The sequence below is a fragment of the Camponotus vicinus genome, unplaced genomic scaffold (assembly GCF_025532165.1).
Source record: "Camponotus vicinus isolate PSW18456_S1 unplaced genomic scaffold, iyCamVici1.0 SCAF_1, whole genome shotgun sequence".
Lineage (NCBI taxonomy): Eukaryota > Metazoa > Arthropoda > Insecta > Hymenoptera > Formicidae > Camponotus > Camponotus vicinus.
In genome coordinates this window covers 3,341,739-3,364,503 of record NW_028141945.1, presented here as the reverse complement: position 1 = coordinate 3,364,503, position 22,765 = coordinate 3,341,739, and the positions used below count along the sequence as shown (strand labels likewise).

Sequence of the window (22,765 nt, the reverse complement as noted above, 5' to 3'; positions counted from 1 at the left end):
TATGCTAAAAAATTAATTTTAACTTTTTATGTTATTTTCATTGAGTATATATGTTTGTGTTCAGGCCCTTGGCCACGTGTCTTTAATTTAAACGTATATTTAGTTATCTGCCGCGAGAGGGCAGATTGCGCCCCGCCGGGGCGCACTGCCCCTATCTTGGCGTTTATAGTAGTCTCAGAGAGAGAGAGACAGTGTGTGTGGCGCTTGAGAAGAAAACACGTATACGAGAATAAAGAAAACTACATAATTATGGCAAACAGTGCATTCTTATTCAGAGTCCAAATAATCCAAGTTTTTTCGCGAATTGACTAAAAGAGAAAAAACGTGCCACGCACACGGCTAAACGAGAGTCGCAGATAACAGTTTGCATGAAATTTATATATATATAAATATCATGCAAACATATATATATATATTAAAACAATATAGCAAATGAAATAAGTATCTATATTATTTACTCCTATACCTAAAAACTTTTTAAATAAATTTTATACAAGTACATATACTTAAAATAAAATATTATAAAATTATAAAATACAAAAGATGATAAAGTATTAAAAATTTGGATAGTTGATAATTAAATGTAATAATAATATAATTAAATCAAATAATAATATAATGAAAATTGTTTGTATGCTAATTTAAATATTTGATCAGATACATAAATGAATAAATATTAAATCCAAAAATGTTTATAAAATAGTAATTATTAATATTATTACGTTTAATATTTGCATTATAATTGAAGAGAAAGATTCACGATGAAAATATTTTTAGTACAAAGATTATTAGCAGCATTTTTTGTACTTTCTTTTTTTATTAGGATAATAGGCAAAATTGTCGAAGAACTCTATTTGCATTAAAATTGTTGTAGCAAAAACTTTTGAAATTTTTGCGTGTTTCTTTCTTCTTTCTCTCTCCTCTTCTTCAAATTTTGCGTACAGTTAAGCGAGAAGTTGCAGCAAAACTTTTTCAGAGTAGTTAAATATTCTTTCTTAAATATTATAGAGGGAAAGGGAGAAAGAGTAAAAAACGCGAACATATGCATTGATTCGCTACATTTTACACATTCAATTATTCATTTATATGACATACATTCATAAAACATTATTATGCAGTCATTATATTATGGAATAAATGTTTAACTTGTATCTATAATCTTGAAACTTCTAGACATATGTCTGTTTAGATTGATCACTACATTTTATCTTGTTCCACTGCATTTACATGTTATCTGTGTGATATGCCAGAACAAAATCTGAGAATAATCGGCGAAAAATTCACACGAGCAATCCGAGCAATACAATTGTGGTCAACCCAAACCATTTGAAAAGATCCTATTCATGTTTAATGCAATGCAGTTCTAACCGTAACAATGAATATATTGAATTCTTTTTATACACGTATGCCAGATAGGATTAAAATGTTAATAGTATTGGTTATTGTGTATATTTCTATAAAAAATGAACATTGACAAAAGTGGAGAGATAAAATATATATCGTGATACGCAAGAATCAATTTCTCTTTTATCAAATAGATAAACCCACTCATTGATCGCAACGTACTAAACGTATTAAATATTAAAAATGATATTTCGCATAAGAGAAATGGCAAATATTTCAAAAACATTTATAGTATTTAACGATAATTAGGAAGATATATATTATGTTAATGTAAAGCTGTTAATATAATATAATTTAATTTTTCTAATTGATACTTATATTTTTTTAGATAACCTGATTTCAATACATCTTAGTTATCTTAGTACATGTTACTTATTAATGTAGTTCAGTAAAATACTATGTATCTGAGTTTTTAATATATATAATATAAAATAAGGAAGTAATATTTTAAGAAATAAAAATTTGACTCGAATTATATATTTTTTATTATATTCTCGTGAAGATAATGCACCTTGTCTCAACACAATGCACTACCATACAAAGTCTCTGCGAAATATTTTATTACCTCAGGAAATAGAATGGATTCAGAATTTCTCGCAGTAATCCATCCTATTTTATCCTTCAGAGTCGATAACGATCGTGTGCAATTCATCGGTCTATTCATCTTATATATCCGAGTTTCACAAATACTATCAGTCAAATTTTATATAATAAACTATTCCCTTGTTTGCGTGTTATTGACGATTATTTATGGCTGTGTGATTTCTCCCATTGTTCCAAGTGAGATTATTCTTATCAAAAATTCATTGATCGACCTAGTAATATTTAAATTGTTTTCCGATGCAAGCACATATCTCGATATTTCCACATATAAACATTTTCATATATAATTTCTTTCATTTTTCTTTGATATCTCATCGTAAACGTGATTTTTACAAAACTATTCAATAAAAATTCAATATCTTTAAACGTTTCTTATGTTGTGAAAGTTGAATAATGTGTGAAATATACAGATGTAATAGATGCAGTATTGTTATTGTATGTACATTGAAAGTGTGCATATTTTTCTTATACTTGAAATTAATTAAAAATTCACTAATAAATAATTTTTAGTTTATCATAATAAAAATGGCATTTTTATATGAAATTTTTATAATAGTAACGTATTCTCCTATTCATAGGTACAAATGTGATAGAGTTTAAAGAATGCAAAGACATACATTTTATGTGTTTTAATAAATAATATATATAATTTTTATAAATGCCGAGAGATTACGAATCGTAGTTATTTAAAATTTTCACTTGCATATAACTAGAATATTAACTGAAAAATATTGGATGTATGTTAAGAAATATTATATAGTCTCTTTAAGCTACTTTATATTGACGCGTGAAAGACACCATTTTGCATTGCATGTTTTTTTTTATTTCTTACGATTTATTTTATTTTTTACAATTTAATAAAAACGCTTGAAAAGTGCTTGACGACTCGAGATGTAAAGAGAAATAAAGAAAAGGAAATTTGCAGTTAAAAAGCAACTAAGATTTACAAATTTAACAAATGCAAAGAATTACAATGCTCATTAAATGACATCTTATAATCTGACATTGCGTTTGTTACTGATGATTATTCGAGTTAAATAAAATAGTTATTAGAATTAAGTGCTTGGAATTTCATTTTCTTTAAATTGCTTCTTACTTCAAGTTGCTATTATTCAGTCACGCCGTGGAAGCGGAAACATCGCTATAATTTGCTTAATTCGACGAACCGATGAGAATTCTATTTGTTGCTCGAACCTAATAATAATAATTGGTTGTTGATTACAAAAGGTTAGAAATATTTTAGAAAAACCAGAAAAATAATAAATGATTAAATTATCGCAATATTTTTAATTATTAGTCAATTCTAGAAATGTAATTTTATTAATGCAAATATTATATTTTCCAATGTCTTCGATCATGCGGTTATATTGATAGCCTTTGAGTATATCAATGTGATTGGATATTATTGTAATTACAGTTTAAATAAATTCAAGATTACATTATTAATCTCTTTATATGTAAAACGCGATTATAATTTGTTTCTTTAAGTAATAAAAAAAATGCCAATATCTGGTACTATTAAAGAAAATATACAAATATAATATCTTGAATACATAACTGTAACGACACTTTATTTTCAATTATAAAGAGGTAAGAAAAAACATTACATTTATACGGCTGTTGTCAGTGCAAGCAAACTGTTTTAAAACAATTATTAATTAATATTATTTTAATTAAAATGAAAATCGTAAGAAGTAATATTGTCACAAAAAACTATTTTACTGTTTAAAATAATATTATTTTAACTTCTATAAGTAATGATATCACGCACAATTGATAAATTAATAATTAATAGGCTTTTCAAATTTTCCTAAAAATAAATTAATTTTATTTTTCTTAAAAATAATTTAAATTTAATTTTTTAAATTTTCTTATAAATAAATTTAAATTTAATATTATTAATATATTTAAATTTTATTTCTAACATTATTCGTATTCTAATAGCTCCGGTATTTCTGTGTTAAGAAAGTTGTAATAATCTCAATAGAACAATCTCTTACTTGCTGTCTAAGCCGGAAACCGAGATTTGGAGAACGTGACCTAATCTCGTGAGCTAGTCGCATGCTCTAATAGCATATCCTAATCAAATGCGTTGGGAGTATTTCATGCTATTACATGTAATAAAAAATATGTTCTCCAAGATATGCTTCCGTTAAAACTTTTTTTTATATCTTTCGCTATGCATTCTAGCCAATATTGGCCACCTATTCTTTGCATAGCTTGTTGTATCATTTTTCCAATATTGGATTTATTCTTTATCTTTCCTGACTACGTTTGCTTTGACTACATCTTTTTTTTGGCTACATTTAGCTATTTTTCTACTAAAGCTCAAGGATGGAAAAAAATTCTCTTTCTAGCTCATTACCGTTGTCGATAGATAAGCGTAAACATTTTAAGCTTTACGATCATGTGATCTTATGATGATTGTTCATTGAATATCGTTTTCACGTAACTTTGTTTTAACTGATACAAAGCCAAACTGTCAATTTCATAATTGATTGACTAAAATTCTTATATTAAAATATATAATATAATTTATAATAAAATTTATAATTATAATTTATAATTATAGTAAAACAAAATTAATTAAATTTTTCTATTATTTATTATCACATTGCATGTAATTTAATTAATTGATAGCTTACTTTTATAATAGTTAAGACGATATTTTTAATATGTGAATATAAACGAATAGACTATAAAAAATTAGAGCCTATAAAATCATTAATACATTCTTTATGAAATAAATTAAGTAAAATTCACTGATTAAAAAATGTTTTCTATTATTCTTTATCTATTATTTTACTTTTGAAATACATATATAAAAAATACATATATAAAATGGAATACATATATAAAAAATCTATATTAAAAGTTATTCAATCTAATCTGTTTTATCCCTTCGTTGTGGGATAAATGTTGATCTATAATCTAGAATATACATCTATATCTATAATTTCTATAAATCCATTATCTCAAATAAAATACAAATTCGTCACTCACCAACAGATGCACAACAGCGGAATTAATGATAGTTGATGGATTGGAGTAAAGCTACGTTAATTTCTAACATATAAATAGAAAATTTAAATTGTAGAGTAACGTTCGAAATAATTAATATTTTAAAAAATCATTGTACAAATTGAATTTTATAATAAATAACTAATTGTATAAATTCTGAAAAGATTCTATTTCTTATTAAATAGAAATTTTTAAAGAATTATAACTTTTATATGTAAGATTTTTTCTCTAATTCTTTCTCTCTTTTTTAAATTATTTAAATAAACAGATCAAATTTCGCTATTAATCATGAAATTCAAACCTTGTGCGCATGCAATTAATGTATATAATTAATATGCAAATAATAAAATATTCACCTCAGAGTTACTCCGATACACGATGCCTTTTCTAGACCGGCTCTTTCTTTCAAGTTATCAAGATTGTCAAGGTTGTCAGGGTAATTCACACCACGCAATACTTTAAACGGCACTCCCGCATTTAGATGCACGACATTTTGAATGGTATTCCCGCACTTAAATGCGACACTTTGCACAATCTCGAATTCCGCAATCATTTGAAGCAATATGTTGTTTCGCACGAGAATCACACTTCGAATCGATGAAACTTCGAGCAACAATTTTAACCGATTCGGACTAAACCGCTTGTTGGAATAGAGCGTGCTCTCATTGAGCGTTGCCAAGCAATATTTTAACGAGCTATGTCATTCCCTTAGCATTGAAAGTTAATCGTTTGGTAATAGTTACAAATGCAAAAAGAGATCGTTAAAAAGAGAAAGTTAATCGTTTGGTGATAGTTACAAATGCAAAAAGAGATCGATAAAATAGGACTTGCAAAATTTAAAAACTATTAACTGCGTTTGGGTATTTGAAGGAGAGGAACGATAAACTTTTCAGGTATTAAAACTTCCCGTTAACAAGATATCATTGACAGGATTATAGTAAATAATTTTGTAATATATTTTGTAATATATGTAAAACATATATTTTTTGTAATTTATTTTACAATGGAGAGATTGTATACTTATATTCTATTTTAATATAAGTGAATAAATTTATAAATTAAAATGATAAATATTCGTATTATAATATTTAGGAATATAATTAGACTTGCTGATTGTTTATACGATAAATTTCAATCAAATAAATTTTGCGAGAAATGTTACATGCATATTATAAGAAAATGAATATATTATATATTGTAAGAAAATGAGCATATCAAATAAATTAATTCATTTTTATCACGAAATATTATAACGCAATACAAAACAAATTTATGCAGAGAATTATTATTCTGTGTATAGAGAATTATTTTCTTGAATTTCAAATTAATTGTTAAATGATTATCATATTACTACCATTTATATTAATGCATTTACTTTAATTACTTTAATCGATTTTGCAATTTATGTTTTATACAAGCTCACTCTGAATCACAAATTACATTTAAATCAGTAAAAAATTTCAACATTGCATGAAATATATGATTTTCTTTTTAAGCATCATTAGGGAAATAATTATTGTCAAAGGTCGTAAGGATCAGAACAGTTTTAACTTTTAGTTTTTTTATAATTTTATAACATAATTTTTATAAAAAGATTTTATAATTTTTGTTCCTATCGCTTAAATTTTGAAAGAATAAATAATCGCACGAAATTCGTATTTTGATAAAGACCTGTTGTTGAGATACAATTTCATGTCATTTATAAAAGTTAATCATTCATTAATTATAATAAATATAGCATATTATTTTGCAATATTTGTCGCAATTGGAAAAGAAGTTCGATAATTTACGAAATATTTCACATTACTTTACTAGTTGAGAGTCGCAGTGCGAATGATAAGAAGCATGTAAATAAAAGCTATGTTATCAAGGTCGAACATCATGTTATTACTAATTCTTATTAACGAAATATTTTATGCATTATAAAAAAAAAATATATATATATATATATATATATATATATATATATATGCGGATTACTATATTTTCAATTATAGATTATATGTATGATTATAGATTATAGATTATATGTATGTTATTTATTAAACGTGATTAATGTATCAATCATAAGATCTTTTGTTATGTTAATTATTCGATCCTGCGATTTGTATTTTATATATTGTGTATTCATAGTTCGAATTATATTTAAATCATTAAAAAGTCGAATGATATAGCTTCGAATGAAATATTTAACTTTAAGCATCATTAGAGAAATAATTATAACCCGTAAAAATTGCAACAAAACAATAATATATAATTTTCAACTTTATTGCTTATAATTGAAATTATAAATGTAGTGAATAAATGACGAGAAATACGCACTTTGATAAAGAATTGTCACGATATATTTATAATTAATGAATCATCAATTGCAAATCAATTGAATATAGTGAATTATTTTGAGATATTTCGCACAATCGCGTTTCAAAAAGAAATTTAACTTTAATGTATGGAGCGTCTCGTACCACTATTGCTCGAGTGTCGCCGCGTGACTGACAACACATTGAGCGCTTGCGATAACAATAACAATATGATACATATAACAATATAACAATATAATAATACATTATATGCCGTAAAGATTGAAATGCGTCATCATTAATTTATTGCCGCCTCGAAATATGTAACAATATATTATTTTATAATATAAATTAATTCTGAATATTTTGCATTTTGTTTTTCAAATTAATGTTGATGCACTATCATCGCAAATAAAATCTAATGCTTTATTCAAAGAACAAAATTTATTTATTTTTTTTTAACTAAGAAACTATGCAATCAGCTTCGAACAGATTTTGCCAAATGTTTATTGTAAATTTTTTCAGCACAAATTTATTACACAGTCTGTTAATTTCGATTAAGTCGACAAATTAATTAACAACCAATTGAAATATACATATGTCTATGACAAAAAAATTAGCTATTAAAAATTTGTTGTTAGTAATAAATTTATTGAGATATCATCTATTTCTGATTTCATAATACAAATTATTATATAAGTATTATATACAATTATTATATAAGTATTATATATAATATTATATACAATTTAATGATCAACTAATATTTTCTTAAATTGTTTGACAACAAATTTTAATTATTATGAAAGAGGAAGAGAGCAAAATATTTAATTTATTTATTTACAAATAAAAAACATTAATGTGAAATATAACTTATAAAAATTAACTTAAATACGTGTATCGCACTCTTTAGAAATGTTCTTGCTAATCTTTGTATACAGGATTTGTTTATCAAATTGATTATTTAAATTAGCAAATAAATCGTATGCATGACTCATTTATGCAATATAGAAATAAAAATTCTGTAAAAGAACATAACGCATTGATGCTAGGTGTACTAATATTTTATTAATAATAAATGAATATTAGTTTGGTGTACATTATATATATATATATATATATATATATATATATATATATATATATATATATTTTTTTTTTATATTTATCAAAATAATATTCATTAATAAGGACAAAATTAAAATAACAATATAATATAACACTGTAATATATAATATATTGCATATATTTTACCTAATTTTTTTTATTACACAAATTGAACACAAAATGCACAATATTTTATGTGTCATATTTAGGATATAAATTCTTCTTAGAAATCATCATGTATCAAAATATATGCACCGCAAAACAGAAATTATCATCTATGGATCGAAGGTGAACGTCATGGCAAATCAAACAGCTGATTACCATGGGGACATTTACCAATGGAATCTCACAGTATTGGCGGACGAAGGGGATGTGGAAACGGAATATTATCTACCCAATTGGACCGATCTTGTTCTAGCTGGATTATTTACGATGCTGATTATTGTTACCATAGTGAGCATAAGCATCATCTGATATTTTAATTTTTATAAGTATTTCTATATCAAGATATTAATAATTAAATTTTATTAAAGTGCAAAGCATTAAAATATAAACATTCGTTTTTAGAATTTTACATACATACAGAATAGAGTTTAAACATTGAAAAACTTCCTGAAATATTGTTTTTGGAATCTCAAATATGTAATAATTAAAAAATTTTTAATATTGTCTAAACTTGCACACATGTTTGCAATAATTTTGACTTTTTCTTTCTATTATTACAGGTCGGCAATACTCTAGTGATCGCGGCTGTAATTACTACTAGGCGATTACGGTCCGTAACTAATTGTTTTGTATCCAGCCTCGCAGCAGCAGATTTATTAGTCGGTCTAGCTGTGATGCCACCAGCAGTTCTGTTACAGGTACATTTGTTGTTCAAGATCTAAATAAATGTTCAATTACACAAACTATTTATCTTTAATGCTAAGCTACGAGCTTTCATCGAACCATTATGATAAGATTTTATTTAATATGCTGCAATTGAGATACATACATTATTGACAAATTGCGTCACGCATATTATTGTGACGATATTTAGAGCATTTAATTACTGTTGCATTATATGTAGCATTTAATAACCCTGCGGGCAAATGCTTGCAATGTTGTTGACTTTGACTTTTCATCATCGACATTATTACTATGTAACAGAGAGTAGAGAGATATCGTTTGTTTTATGCAAATTTTTTTACCGTGTAAAAAAATTAATTACGCTTTTATTAAATAAAATTTCTTCTTTGATGAAGCTTACAGGAGGTACTTGGGAATTGGGCGAGATACTATGTGACTCATGGGTGTCCCTTGATATTCTACTCTGCACAGCTAGTATTCTCTCGTTATGTGCCATATCTATAGACAGGTAAATTTGGTAGTATGAATTTTCAAATCTCATCACGTAGATAGCGATATTATCGGAGAATACCCTTAGCCGTTTTACCTTTTGCGAATAGATATTCACGTCATTAGAAAATAAAATTTCACGTGTAAATTCTCCGACGTTCGCGCTTTACGAGTTTTCACGCGAGAAAACGATGATGGGAGCAAACGAATCTTTTGGTTGGTAGAAAATTTGTTCCAGTAATTTATTATACTTTTATTATTAGTTTATCGTTATAACTAAACAAGTCAATATTGCTCGTTAAAAGTGATTATCCTCTTATATCCTTTTATCATCTTCTCTTTTCTTTATATTTTTTATAGTTATATGCTCTTTTTTTGATAGATATTATATTTGATATTTTGATAGATATAATATTTAAAATATAATATGTACATACATATATGTGTATAACTATGTATTATTTTATTTTTTGTATCATATTGCAAGATAATGAAAAATAGATTTAATATAAAAGTTTATAATTAAATCAAATTTTTAGAAGTAAAGGAATTACTTAGAATTGAAGTTTTCTTAGTTTTTTCTGCAGCTTTTACTTTAACTTTGAGTTAATTCTTGTATTATATTTTGTGCATGATGAGATACTTCTAACTTTATATATTACTTTAATGGTTACAGACTAAGTAATTTGTTCAAGAAGTTAAAATTACCATACGCGATTAATTGCATTTCTCAGAAATACAATTTTGAATACGCGTTTCTTTTTTCTGCAATGTAACTTTGGAAATACAATGCTCCAAAATGCTATAAGAATTCTGCTCCAAAAATTCTAGGACAACAGAATGATTCATTCGACACATTCGTTAATAAAGCATATCTTCTTTAATATTTACGATATTACATTTCTGTGTATTTGTGATCGTTCAACACAGATATGTGTTAATAAAATTATGCGAAATCCATCGCGTCATATTCTTTGTTCAAGGTATTTGGCCGTAACTCAGCCATTGATATATAGCCGTAGACGCAGGAGTAAAAGACTGGCCGGAGTGATGATCGTGGCGGTATGGATAATGGCCGGTGCCATAACAAGCCCACCTTTATTAGGTTGTTTTCCGCGTGCAACGAATCGTGATGTCAAAAAATGCTCCTACAATATGGACTCTTCGTACGTGATATTTTCAGCGATGGGCAGTTTCTTCTTGCCCATGCTGGTAATGCTATATGTATACGGCAGAATTTCGTGCGTCATAGCGAGCAGACATAGAAATTTGGAGACCAGCAACGAAGTGGAAAATGTTCGATCACGTCGTAAAATCACGGTGAGAATTACATGATTTAGTCTTTCCTATAGACGCGATCGAAAATCATCAGTGTACGACCAGTGCTATTTCTTGTTATGTGTAATGGCTTTTTATTAAATATATTTAATTTGATAAAATCTAATACGGTGGCATCGTATTTTTTATTTGAATAAATAAATTTTTGTAATTAAAATAGTGAAATTCATCTGGAATTAGTATTTTATGCGAAATATCGTGATACGATTGATTATGTTTATCTTGTGTTCCTCTCACTCTTTACAATTTTGTAAACAATAGCGTTATTATTTATTTGAATGAAAAAATTGAATTTTATTATTATATAACAAAAATTTTTTGATATAATATTGATAAGATTAAATTAAATTTTCCTATGTTTACACCTGCCTATGCATTAATCTTCCTAATATTATACTTTGTTTGTTGATTCGATGGATGATATTGCAGGCTCATTCTGACGGCAAGATATTAATCATTCGTTGCTGAGATTCTGTTCAATCAATATTTGAGTTTATCATATACCTTCGAGAGATAATAAGTGAATAAAATAAAACATTTAAAATATAAGAGTAAAGATTTGAATATATTAAAAATATATAATATTTAAACAATATTAAATATTCATTGAAATCTACATATACGCGTAATATGAAAATTTGTATGCATGGTCTATTTATGTGTTCCATGCATAATTGAAAAGAAACTTTCTTTGTTTCTTGAAAAAACTCTTAATTATCTGAAATGTTTTTTCGTTCTTGAGAAACATCTTTCTACGATGTTCATTTTATAGATAAAATATGATGTCTTTTCATTCTTATAATTAAATTTTAAAAAGAATACTGCAGCGTTTATACAGAAATAGGATAAAAAGGCAGCAAAATAAAAAAAAAGACTAAAATGCTTGCAATGACAAATGTAGCAGCAGAGAGTTAAACGCGAATACGAAAACGACAAATTTGTTGCGTTATGAGTTTGTTCCAAATTTAAAGCTCACTTTTAATCAGAAAAAATTCATTGCAGAAATGAAGATTTAGCCTGCTTTTAATGCAAAACATATCGTGATTTGTGCAATGACAATATCACGATTCAAAATCATTCTCACAATTTTTTTTTTAATTGAAAAAAAGATTAGAGAAATCAATTGCTCTTTCACGCAAGCGATAGAGTGATCCATGCTTTAAAAAAATGCGAGACGCGGATTTCACACATTATCCGACCTTATGCAATTAATATATTATAAATTATTTTATACAACATATCTCATCTGGATTTCATCGTCGGACTTGATTTATAACGATCTATAAAATTTCTTTACAAATAAATACCTATCATTATTTTCATAGAAAACAAATAAAGAGATATATAAAGATTATTCATAAAATCTTATTGTTACGTTGATAATAAAATCATTAAAAATATACAATTGGATCATGTGATATTATTTAGATTTAAATTTTACTATTATCTTTTCCTATTTTATAAAAAGTGATATGCATAAGAATATATTTAATTTATGTAATACTTCTAACTTTTTTATTATTGTTTAAATGATAAAGAAATTAATTAATATTAGCGATATATATATAAGATATTTTAATAAAAAAATTTATTTATAATAATATTTTTGAGTGAATACTTGACAGCTTAATAAAAAGTTTTAATTAAAATAAAAAGGGAATTAAAATCTTTTGTACAATAATTATAAAATATTGATATAATTTGTGTAACAATGCGGGACAAAATTCATACATTTAAACATATACCTTTATTTAAACGCCGATAAATTTTTAAATATTATCTTGCTGTTTTATTCAAGCAATTATTGTTAAAATAATTAATAAGAATTATATGTATATATCTTTTAGGAAATATATAATTTATCAAATAAATTTTGAAAAATAAAATAATATAATATTATGAAAAATTACTTTGATGCTTTCATGTGTGTAAAATTGCTTATTCTTTCTCTCTCTCTCTCTCTCTCTCTCTCTCTCTCTCTCTCTCATAGCTCTCTTAGTTTTAAGAAAATTTGATTATGTTTTAAGTAAATATTAAAATTGATTTAATATAAAATTATATTTTTGTTATATATGTATTTATATAGCAACATTTAAAATTTCGAGATATTTCTTTTATATTTATTATTATTTTATTAACTAGAAAATAAGAAAGTAATATACAAAAATATGTTTTCTATGAAAGCATATTACATTCAAAAATTGATATTGATTGTTATGTTGATAACATTTTGTATATTAAATTATATTTACTGTTGTTTATATTTTCAATATATAAAGTTATTATACATTTATCTAGGTTTCGTAATACTTAAATTATTAGAGAATTTTCTTCTTGCGTATGTGATATTTTTGTAAAAAAATTAATATTTTATTATATAATATAATATTTCTGATTTATAATTAATTTTTTCCTAATCTATATAAAATTTAAAAAACAAGAGATAGCAAATCTTGTAAACATTAATGGAACAACATATAAAGCAAAGCGTAATGATAATTTTTTTATCTCCAGTTAAACGATAATTCTACTATCAAGTATTTAAGTCGGCTAAATGATAAAGCTAAAAAGAATAAGACTAAAAAGTGGTTATAAAGATAAGAATCAACAAATTAATAATGACAAGGCAAATGAACCACACGCGTAGATGGTCGACGCAAAACAAAAAAATATAATTATAATAATTGAAAGATGTATTAAATTATAAACATGATAATGTTTAAGAGAAATAAAGAATAAACGGCTAAAGATAAAGCTAACTTACATGATTTTGTTACAGTCATTGATTTTGAAAAATTTGCATATATTCACTTTAAAATAAAATATGTTGTAATTAATCTATATATATATATATATATATATATATATATATATATATATATATACATAGTAGATTAGAAAAAAATATATATATATAATAATTAGTTACATACAAGTGTATGTGCGGAATTCTCGGAATTATTTTTTAATAGCTTGATCGTGGGAAGAGTATTAAAGTGCAACGTACGGATTGTGCCGAGAGTAATGAGACGTGTGGCAAGCCATCCGACGAAGCCGAACCAACGAGCATGTGTAAAAAGTTGGGTACAATTCGAGGAAATCAACAGAGCTGCATTAATAAAGTCGCTAGGGAAACGAAAACTGCGGGTACCCTGGCCGTAGTCGTGGGTGGTTTTGTTGCATGCTGGCTGCCATTTTTTATTCTATATCTGGCAACACCTTTTATACCTGTGCAGCCGCCGGATATTCTTATGCCAGCTTTGACGTGGCTAGGTAATTTCTTTTTTTACACACACATACACACACACACACACACACACACACACACACACACACATATATATAGATTTTTTAAAGTATGTTCGTTTTTTTTTATTTTCTGTGAATCTCTCTTGACAGATTTAAATTCATGTAAGACTTAGTAAATTATATGTTTTACGTCTAAATCATATGTTTTAATAACAATTACATTTTCCACATTAAATTTTTTTTATATAAAAAGAATAAATTTTTTTTTATATTAAAATCATACATTAAAATTAAGAGAACAGTTTTTATACGTATTAGTTTTTTTTTTAAATTGAAATCGGAAATGGATATAAATTGAATAAAATCTAACATAATTTCATTTATGTTATGTTTGTATTTTTAGTTTATAATTTATTTCTGTAATTTTTAACTTTTAAAATCATAATATAACAGCAATCAATTGATAATTATTATTCTAATATTTTTGTGGGATAAAATGATCGGAAGTGATTTTATATGTTTAGGGTGGATCAATTCGGCTATCAACCCGTTCATTTACGCCTTCTATTCAGCAGACTTCAGGCTCGCTTTCTGGCGACTAACATGTCGGAAATGTTCAAAGAGTAGACTAAACTTGGCTGGTACGAATCGGAAATTACCCGCTCCAGTTAACTGGAAGAAAGATACGTCGAGAACGTGAAGATCTCCGCACAAGAGTTTCAAACTTGTTCAATTATGTGGCATCTCCGGTATTAGAATGACTATGGTTGAGTTGCGTTTATTCATAATCGCGATACACTAATGAGGAATGACGCGTATCAAGATTAAACGTGTATAATTTCAAGTATGTATGTGCTTATAATCAATAGCTATTATGTGATTTTATAAAGTATAAATGTTTCACTACGCACAATACATTAGAATACATATTGAAATAGTTATTCTCAAAAGTCATATAGATATATGTATATAAGTCATTCTTTTTGTGTATACAATATAATTAGTCTTCACAGTTTTGTTCAATGTCTATTCACATTGAAATAATTTTATGTGATTATGTTTAATTATAAATTAAATTTAAAAAAAATTCAATTTATTTAATTAATTTTATACATATGTATCAGAAAGTAAAATATTAATATACTATAAAATGTATTTTTTAATATGTCCATCATTTAGTTTTTGTTCAAGACCTCTTTATTAAAGATTTTTTAATATTACGTATATACAATTTATTGACTGACATATATTTGTTGAATGATTTAATTAAATGCACGTGAATATAAGTTAAAATGCAGTAGATTCGTAGCATGTAGCAGATTCTCTTAATGAAAACGTTTTGAAATAAAAATAGGAAATATACATGAATATATAATATAATGAGATTACTTTCGCAAGAAAAACAATGTACAATGGATTATACAATCATATGTATGACTGATAGCTGTATACTTAATCTGTGATTGATATCGATGTCGCGTCATCTTGTCGCATTTATTCCTGAAATCTATTTATACAAGGAATAGAAGATTGAAAATTTTCTTCTTCCAGTTTCTCTTCATATCAACATGTGTATGACATTTTTACGCACATTTTACATCCTTTTCCAGGAAAGCTTGCTACATGCATCGAATTTTTAGTAATAATTTTATACTGCAAAATGTGTGCAAAATTATTTTAAAATAATATTTTATTTATATTTATTTATATAGATTACATATATAAGAAAATAATAGCAGGACATTATATATACGTATTAAAATTATAAATTACGTAAAAAATTATAAATTTATAAATTATGTAAAAGTAAAAAAGTTATTTATAGATAGATACCCCCCAACTTAAATAACCAAAAAGTTATTTATAGATAGTTTAGGGAATATTAAATTATTTTTTAGAATGATATAAAAAATATCTAATACTCATTAAATTACGAATGAAAACTTTTACGCATATTAATTAAGTGAGAAAGATGTTAGTTAACTGAGAGAATATTGATATACGTAAATTTCATATGTTATTAAAATTCATCAACATTCTAATTAAAGACTGTAAGTAGATATTCTACATAATGTATTTTAGAAAATAGGGAACTCTCTGATGAGGGATAGATAATCTATTTTTAATCTGTTATTAAAAATAGAACTGTGTATAATATTTTATATATTTTCGAAATTTTATTTCCTATTGCGCAATTGATTTTTTAAATTCTTTTATATATTATTGCAAATGTACCACCAGAAAAAGATTTTATATTACATAAGTCGAAGACGCATAAGTATATAATTAATAAGACAAAATTAGTAAACGATTTATACGTTTATTATTATTTCCAATAATTCAGCATATATTTTGCTTTATCGTATTGATATTTTTATAATAGTAATTAAAATGAATACATATAAGTGTGTGAATTTGATGCACTAACAAACAAAATAACTTATTTACATATTGGTTGTATGTATTTAAATAATTAGTATATAATTTTGAAGAATACTGTATAAATTATGAAAATATTATATTTTATAACTTGCATTTATGAATTAATTTATAATTTATATATAAAATATAAATAAATATTATTAAGTATAAATATAAATATTTGAAATTTTAAAATGTACATTTGTAACATATATGATAATGCAACAATTATTAATTTATGTGCAGATTATTAATAAAAATATATACTTTATACGGAACCACATATAATCAGAATCTTTTGAACAATGTTATATTCGTGAGAATCAATAATTGAGAATTAATTGCTATTATTAAAATCGCAATATTTACTAATATTGCAATATTTTCGATTAATACATATAATAATTATATTTTATTAATTATTTCATAATGCCATCAATTAAATAAGTAGTTATATATAATATGTAATAAATACATTAGAAAATGTTCTAGTGTCACATTTACCTAATCTGTTATTTTTATTTTATTATAATGTATCGGAAAATGTCTACATAAAACATAAATATAAATCTCTATTGTATGTTTATGTTAAATATAATTTTTATTGTGAGTAAAAAAATTATTCACAGCTGTATTTTTTCATATACAATTTTGCGATTAATATTCTTATTTTGCCTTTCTAAAATATTTCAAACATAGATAAAACAATATCAAGAATGTTATGAAGCAAATAATAACAGGCGTTATTGGCTTATTTTCTTACAAATATTGCAGTTTTTAATTTATAGATATAATAATTATAGATATAATAATTTTTATATGTTTAGGGGTTTATATGTTTAGGATGATACAAAGTTTAAAAAAATTAGTTATAAACTATATGTTTAAATATGGATACGGATGTGTATTTCAAATAACGTGAATGACAACATTACATAAGTATAAGAAATACAAATATAGTTCACAAATCTATGCATTTAATTAATCTTACAATTTACATTTTAAGACAAAAATACAGAATTATATCATAAGAAATAATCTTAATGAGACATACATTACATATGATTACGTATTCTTATTAATCTGTAAAAACAATAATTATAAAACAGAAATCATAATTATAATAATATAATATAATTATAAAAAGAGAAATAAAAAAGAGAATATATACTCTCTCTTCAATTATATTTTCACGTATTTATATAATTATCTTCTTATTTAAATAATTGATTTATATGATATAAGTTTTAAAAACATGTACTAATTTTTTTAAATAATTTTAATTTTAAGATAATCAACATTTTTTATTTTATTAAATTATAATATACACATGAACATTGCATAAGCATATTTTATTAATGAAAAAATTCTGTTTTATATAAAAAGTTAAAATATAATTCCAGAAGACATCCAATTATTGTTAATTGTATTTACTGTTCATGCTCATGATCATGTTCATGATCATGTACATGATCATGATGATGTTCGTGTCCCTCGTGATCTCCATGTTCTCTTTGAGAAAGAAACCTTTCTTTAGCTTTGAAGTAACACGTCACTAGAGCAAAACTTTTTTCGCATTTATCTGTAATATCTTTTACTACAACACAAAAAAAATTAGTAAAAGAGAGGAAAAAGTAAAATATGTATTGTAAAATATAAAGTAATATATACATTTAAGTGTTATATGCATATTATGCATTTTTTGCTATAACATTAAATTAGCAAAATGTAAATTAATTAACCTATTCTGTTTATGAATTTATATAACGAATAATATTATAAATATTTTTCCTTAACGTAGCCAATAACTTTATTTTTATTACAAAAATTAGAATATACATATAATATTGCTTTACCTTCTTTTATGCAATCATCCAGAGCTTTGTAAAGAATGTGTCCTGGTTGGAAATTTGTTTTTTCAGTAAACTTAGTATGTATTGTTTCTAGGTTTAATTCCGATTCTTCTATCTAACATTATTTAAAAAATATAAATGAGAAGATTAAAGTATCAATAAAAATTGATCTTTAGTAATACAAATATTTTATTTTACATTGTCTAACGTAACCATAATTGTTTAACGTAAACCATATTTTCACATCGATATAAAATATGATGATATATAATTAGGGGGAGTTCTCCTAGCGCCGGACGGCACCTAGTACCGGACATATGTCATATCTATGCGAATAAAAACGCGATTGGGTGGTTATTTCGGTGATAGGGCGGAGAGAGTATAGTGATCCACGTGCAGGATGCGACACACTCCAGATTTGCATACGCAAGCTAAGAGGACTGTTAATCGATGCGTTTGAAGATAAAACATTGCATTGTATAATTTAGAAACAGGTCATACTTACGAAGATTTGTTGTCTACAATACGTGTTCTTGTATTATGAAGTATCTTGATAAATAGTTTTCAAATATCTATGTGCTTTTTGCATAAAGTAAACTAATTTTTATTCGTTATTTTTTAATACATTTTTTGTCCCCTGGCTCGGACAGAATATTTTGTTCTAACCTTGCCAGACACTAAAAATGTCAGTATTGCATGTCTGTGAAGAAATAAGTTTAAAAAGACGAATCGATCAAAGAAGATAAAGAAAACTAGAACACTAACATCTAAACATACAAACGATGATACTACCTGTGTAGTTTGCCTAGAGAGCAATGAAAAAGATTGAATTCAATGCTCCAACTGCTAAGAATGGGCTCACGAGGCATATGCTGATATCCCTGAGTGTTCTGATAATTATATTTGTGATCATTATAAATTATTTTGAAGTTATACGGTGTTTAGGGGATCTATTTTAACCATGTCCGGTACTAGGCGCCACTTCAAGATCGTACAAAATTTTATACCAAAGTTTGACACTGATTTAAATATTATATTATAGAAAAGTTGATTATTCCGTTCATTTATTCTCATTTCTAATATTGTTAACTAATAATTAATGCAAAATATAAAAGAAATAAAATACATTTTTTTAATTTATCTACGAAAAACCTTAAGTGTCCGCTACTAGGGGAACTCCTCCTATATTATTAGGGTATATAGGATATTATTAGAATATTATTAATGTTCAAGTAAAACATGAACTAAAAGTCGTTCTAAAAGTCTCAGTTTGTTATTATTTGAGTTTGTTGTTATTTGTTTGGTATTATTTGAACATTATTTATTGAACGTACTATATAATTTCTAGATAAAGTTAATAATTAATATGCTGACTTAAAAAAAATAAAAATATTATAAGATTATTAAATAAAAATATTATAAGATTATTACATTTATATATTTAATATTTAATAATTTTTTGTTATCTAAAAATATAGTTTGCAATTTTGAACGTCATATGTTATACAAAACTATCTCAAAAAACTTACCATATTCTCTTTTTGAAACATGCAATAGATTAAGCAACTATTCTTTCTTAGTTTTTCTTGATTTTCAGATTGTTTATGCCTCTCATGTATTATATCTCCTAGTGTGAATATATCATCTGTAAAACAAACATTCTAGTATTTAAAAAAATATATATTATCCATTATATATTATAATATATATACAATAACTATAATTTGCTATTCATTTTATAAAAGATTTAAATATTTAAATAAAAAAATATCTAAAACATAATACGTATTTTTAATATTATATATATTAGTATATAGTATTATATATATATATATATATATATATATATATATATATATATATATATATTATTTTAACAGAATTTATGGATTTCAAAATGCAAATAAGTATCGCTTTTTTTATTGAATTTTTAATAAACATTAAAGGAAAGTTTATTTAAATAATATTTAAATAATATTTTAATATATATGAAAGAATGAATCTTGGTACATATTAAAAATTGTGTAGGAGATTAAACATAAAAAAAAAATTTATTTCAAAAAATCGTTGGCTTAATCACACAATTCCTAAAAACACAAGTTGAAAGAGAGAGAGAGAGAGAGAGAGAGAGAGAGACAAAGAGAAAGAGAGAGAGAGAGAGAATAATAAAATCTTGTATAAATTAATAACTTACTATCAGTGGTACCGGTTTCAATCAGGCAAGTGTTGTAGTGGTTTTGATCGGATGCTAGTTTCATGTTCTCATTTAAAACTCTAGCTAAGATAGCAGGCTAAAATATGTGCAATTATATTTTGTATTATTTTAATTAATTTTACCTTCTTATTCTACATTATAGTATGTTAATTATAATCTAATATATTTATATATTAATTTTAATTTTAATTAAAAGTTTCAATTTACTTTAAAAATATTTTTAAAAAATCTTTTTTCACTTTTAACTCTTTCTTTTATAGCAAAATAAGATATTTACAATGAATGCGAAAACGACAATGTAGAATCCGCGCGTCATCTTGCTTATATAATTACTCTGTATCTAATTACACTTGTTCAAGTACTGTGCGGAGCATAACAGCATCATTATATTTATATAGGCTGCAAATATAAAATGCATAGATAAAATCGACGAGGTCACACATTATATAAGCATAAAACATATGATGTTGAAGAAAACATATTGATAATTGACTTTTTCCGACTGTTGCAGATATGATATAGTAGAATATGACATGACATGTACATACATGTTATCGTCAAAGGTCAATGCACGGTCACTTCTTACTTTGACTAGTCGATCCTGAGAATTGACCAAGTCCCTTGGTCAATTTTATATTTTGGCCCTTGACTAGGGCGTTTTCTGTCGATTCTAGAATAAACTAGCATGCCTGGTCAAAGAAAGAAAATAAAAAAATATTTCGGATCTTGCCTAGATCAATCCTAATCCGTACAGCACAGAACATTGCAGTAATATTGCGGCAATATTGCAATGTTGCCGCAATGTTACAACAATATTAATAATATTGCTGCAATATTCTGTGCTGTATGGGAAGTGTGCTTTTATTCGGAATTTGATTAAAAAAAATTATATTTCTGATTATTATTTTTATCTTTTTCTTTGTTTACTTAATAAATTGTTACAATTTTCGTTCTTGAATTTTCAACTACCGACAAAACGCTTATATTTCTTTAATTTTCGATAATATAAGAAGTACACGGTAAAAAACATTTTGTATTTCTGTTGAAATTTTCTCATGTAAAAATTTTTGTGTTAAATTTTTAACATACTCTTATGTTAATGTAACATATTGTCATTGCGTTATTTTGACTTTCCTGCGTTGAGTTAATATTAACCGTTTCTAAGAGTCAAAACAACACAATTAAATATGTAAATGCACGAATTTTTGATGAAATATGTTATATGTTAAAATGAACAGATAAGTTGTGTTACTTTTCTCTCTATAACAGTTTCCATCTATTAAATCGACATGTCTCTTGTGTTATTTATCATAAAGAGATATCACTGTCTTTTATTTTTTTGGTTGCCACGCGCAAGTGCGGACACGATTACTGTGCGGCAAAGAGTGATACGACAACAAGCATTTATGCATCTATCCGTATGTTTTATATGTGCTGAAGCCATTTGTGCAGGAAAATGTGTTATTTCTCGACAATATTTAATATTAGTATTATTTCTTAACAATAAGTAATATATAGTATCGCTGCAACGATAATACTAATAATATCAATTAACATTTAAAAAATGTAACGTTAACATTTTTTTTACGTTAAAATATAGAATTCTTAACACACGGATTATGTAAATTTAACATTTTAATTTTATCAAAATCTTTAAATAACTACTTTTAAAAATGTAAGAATAACATTTTCTTTTAATTAAATTTAACACTATAAATATGTTAATTTAACATGAACTTTACTTCCAGATAACGTTTAAGTGTTACATTTTTGTGTTAATTTTTCACATATTATTTGTGTTATTTATTTACATATTTGCCTTCTGTTAAATTAACATTAAAATTAGAGTGGATAAATTGGGACATATGAAATATGTTAAATTTAACACAAAATCTTTTACTGTGTAAATAACTTGT

General features: G+C 25.1%; 2 protein-coding genes and 1 long non-coding RNA gene across 5 annotated transcripts in view; 1 reads left to right on the top strand and 2 right to left on the bottom strand.

Annotated features, from left to right (window-relative positions):
* Nucleotides 1–15,274, top strand: part of LOC145967741 (putative G-protein coupled receptor No18) — a 52,247-nt gene extending 36,973 nt beyond the window's left edge. For 2 of the 3 annotated variants that reach the window (XM_083092682.1, XM_083092681.1), the window contains exons 2-7: nucleotides 8,663–8,888; nucleotides 9,161–9,298; nucleotides 9,680–9,792; nucleotides 10,757–11,093; nucleotides 14,084–14,384; nucleotides 14,885–15,274. In XM_083092682.1, the coding sequence (XP_082948808.1) occupies nucleotides 8,663–8,888; nucleotides 9,161–9,298; nucleotides 9,680–9,792; nucleotides 10,757–11,093; nucleotides 14,084–14,384; nucleotides 14,885–15,060 (1,291 nt within the window). In that variant the 3' untranslated portion in view covers nucleotides 15,061–15,274. The remainder of the gene's footprint in view (nucleotides 1–8,662; nucleotides 8,889–9,160; nucleotides 9,299–9,679; nucleotides 9,793–10,756; nucleotides 11,094–14,083; nucleotides 14,385–14,884) is intronic. The other variant, XM_083092690.1, reaches the window with a different exon arrangement.
* Nucleotides 15,275–18,114: 2,840 nt separating this feature from the next.
* On the bottom strand, nucleotides 18,115–21,218 carry Obp4 (odorant binding protein 4). The gene is made up of 5 exons (XM_083097879.1): nucleotides 21,127–21,218; nucleotides 20,829–20,925; nucleotides 20,164–20,279; nucleotides 18,638–18,749; nucleotides 18,115–18,378 (listed from the first exon to the last, which is right to left on the bottom strand). The coding sequence occupies exons 1-5, from the start codon at nucleotides 21,163–21,165 to the stop codon at nucleotides 18,212–18,214; spliced, it is 531 nt and encodes a 176-aa protein (XP_082954005.1). The 5' UTR covers nucleotides 21,166–21,218; the 3' UTR covers nucleotides 18,115–18,211.
* On the bottom strand, nucleotides 18,788–20,157 carry LOC145970864 (uncharacterized). Its single transcript, XR_014438644.1, has 2 exons — nucleotides 19,427–20,157; nucleotides 18,788–19,334 (listed from the first exon to the last, which is right to left on the bottom strand). It is a non-coding gene; the product is annotated as an uncharacterized LOC145970864 (long non-coding RNA).
* Nucleotides 21,219–22,765: the final 1,547 nt, after the last annotated feature.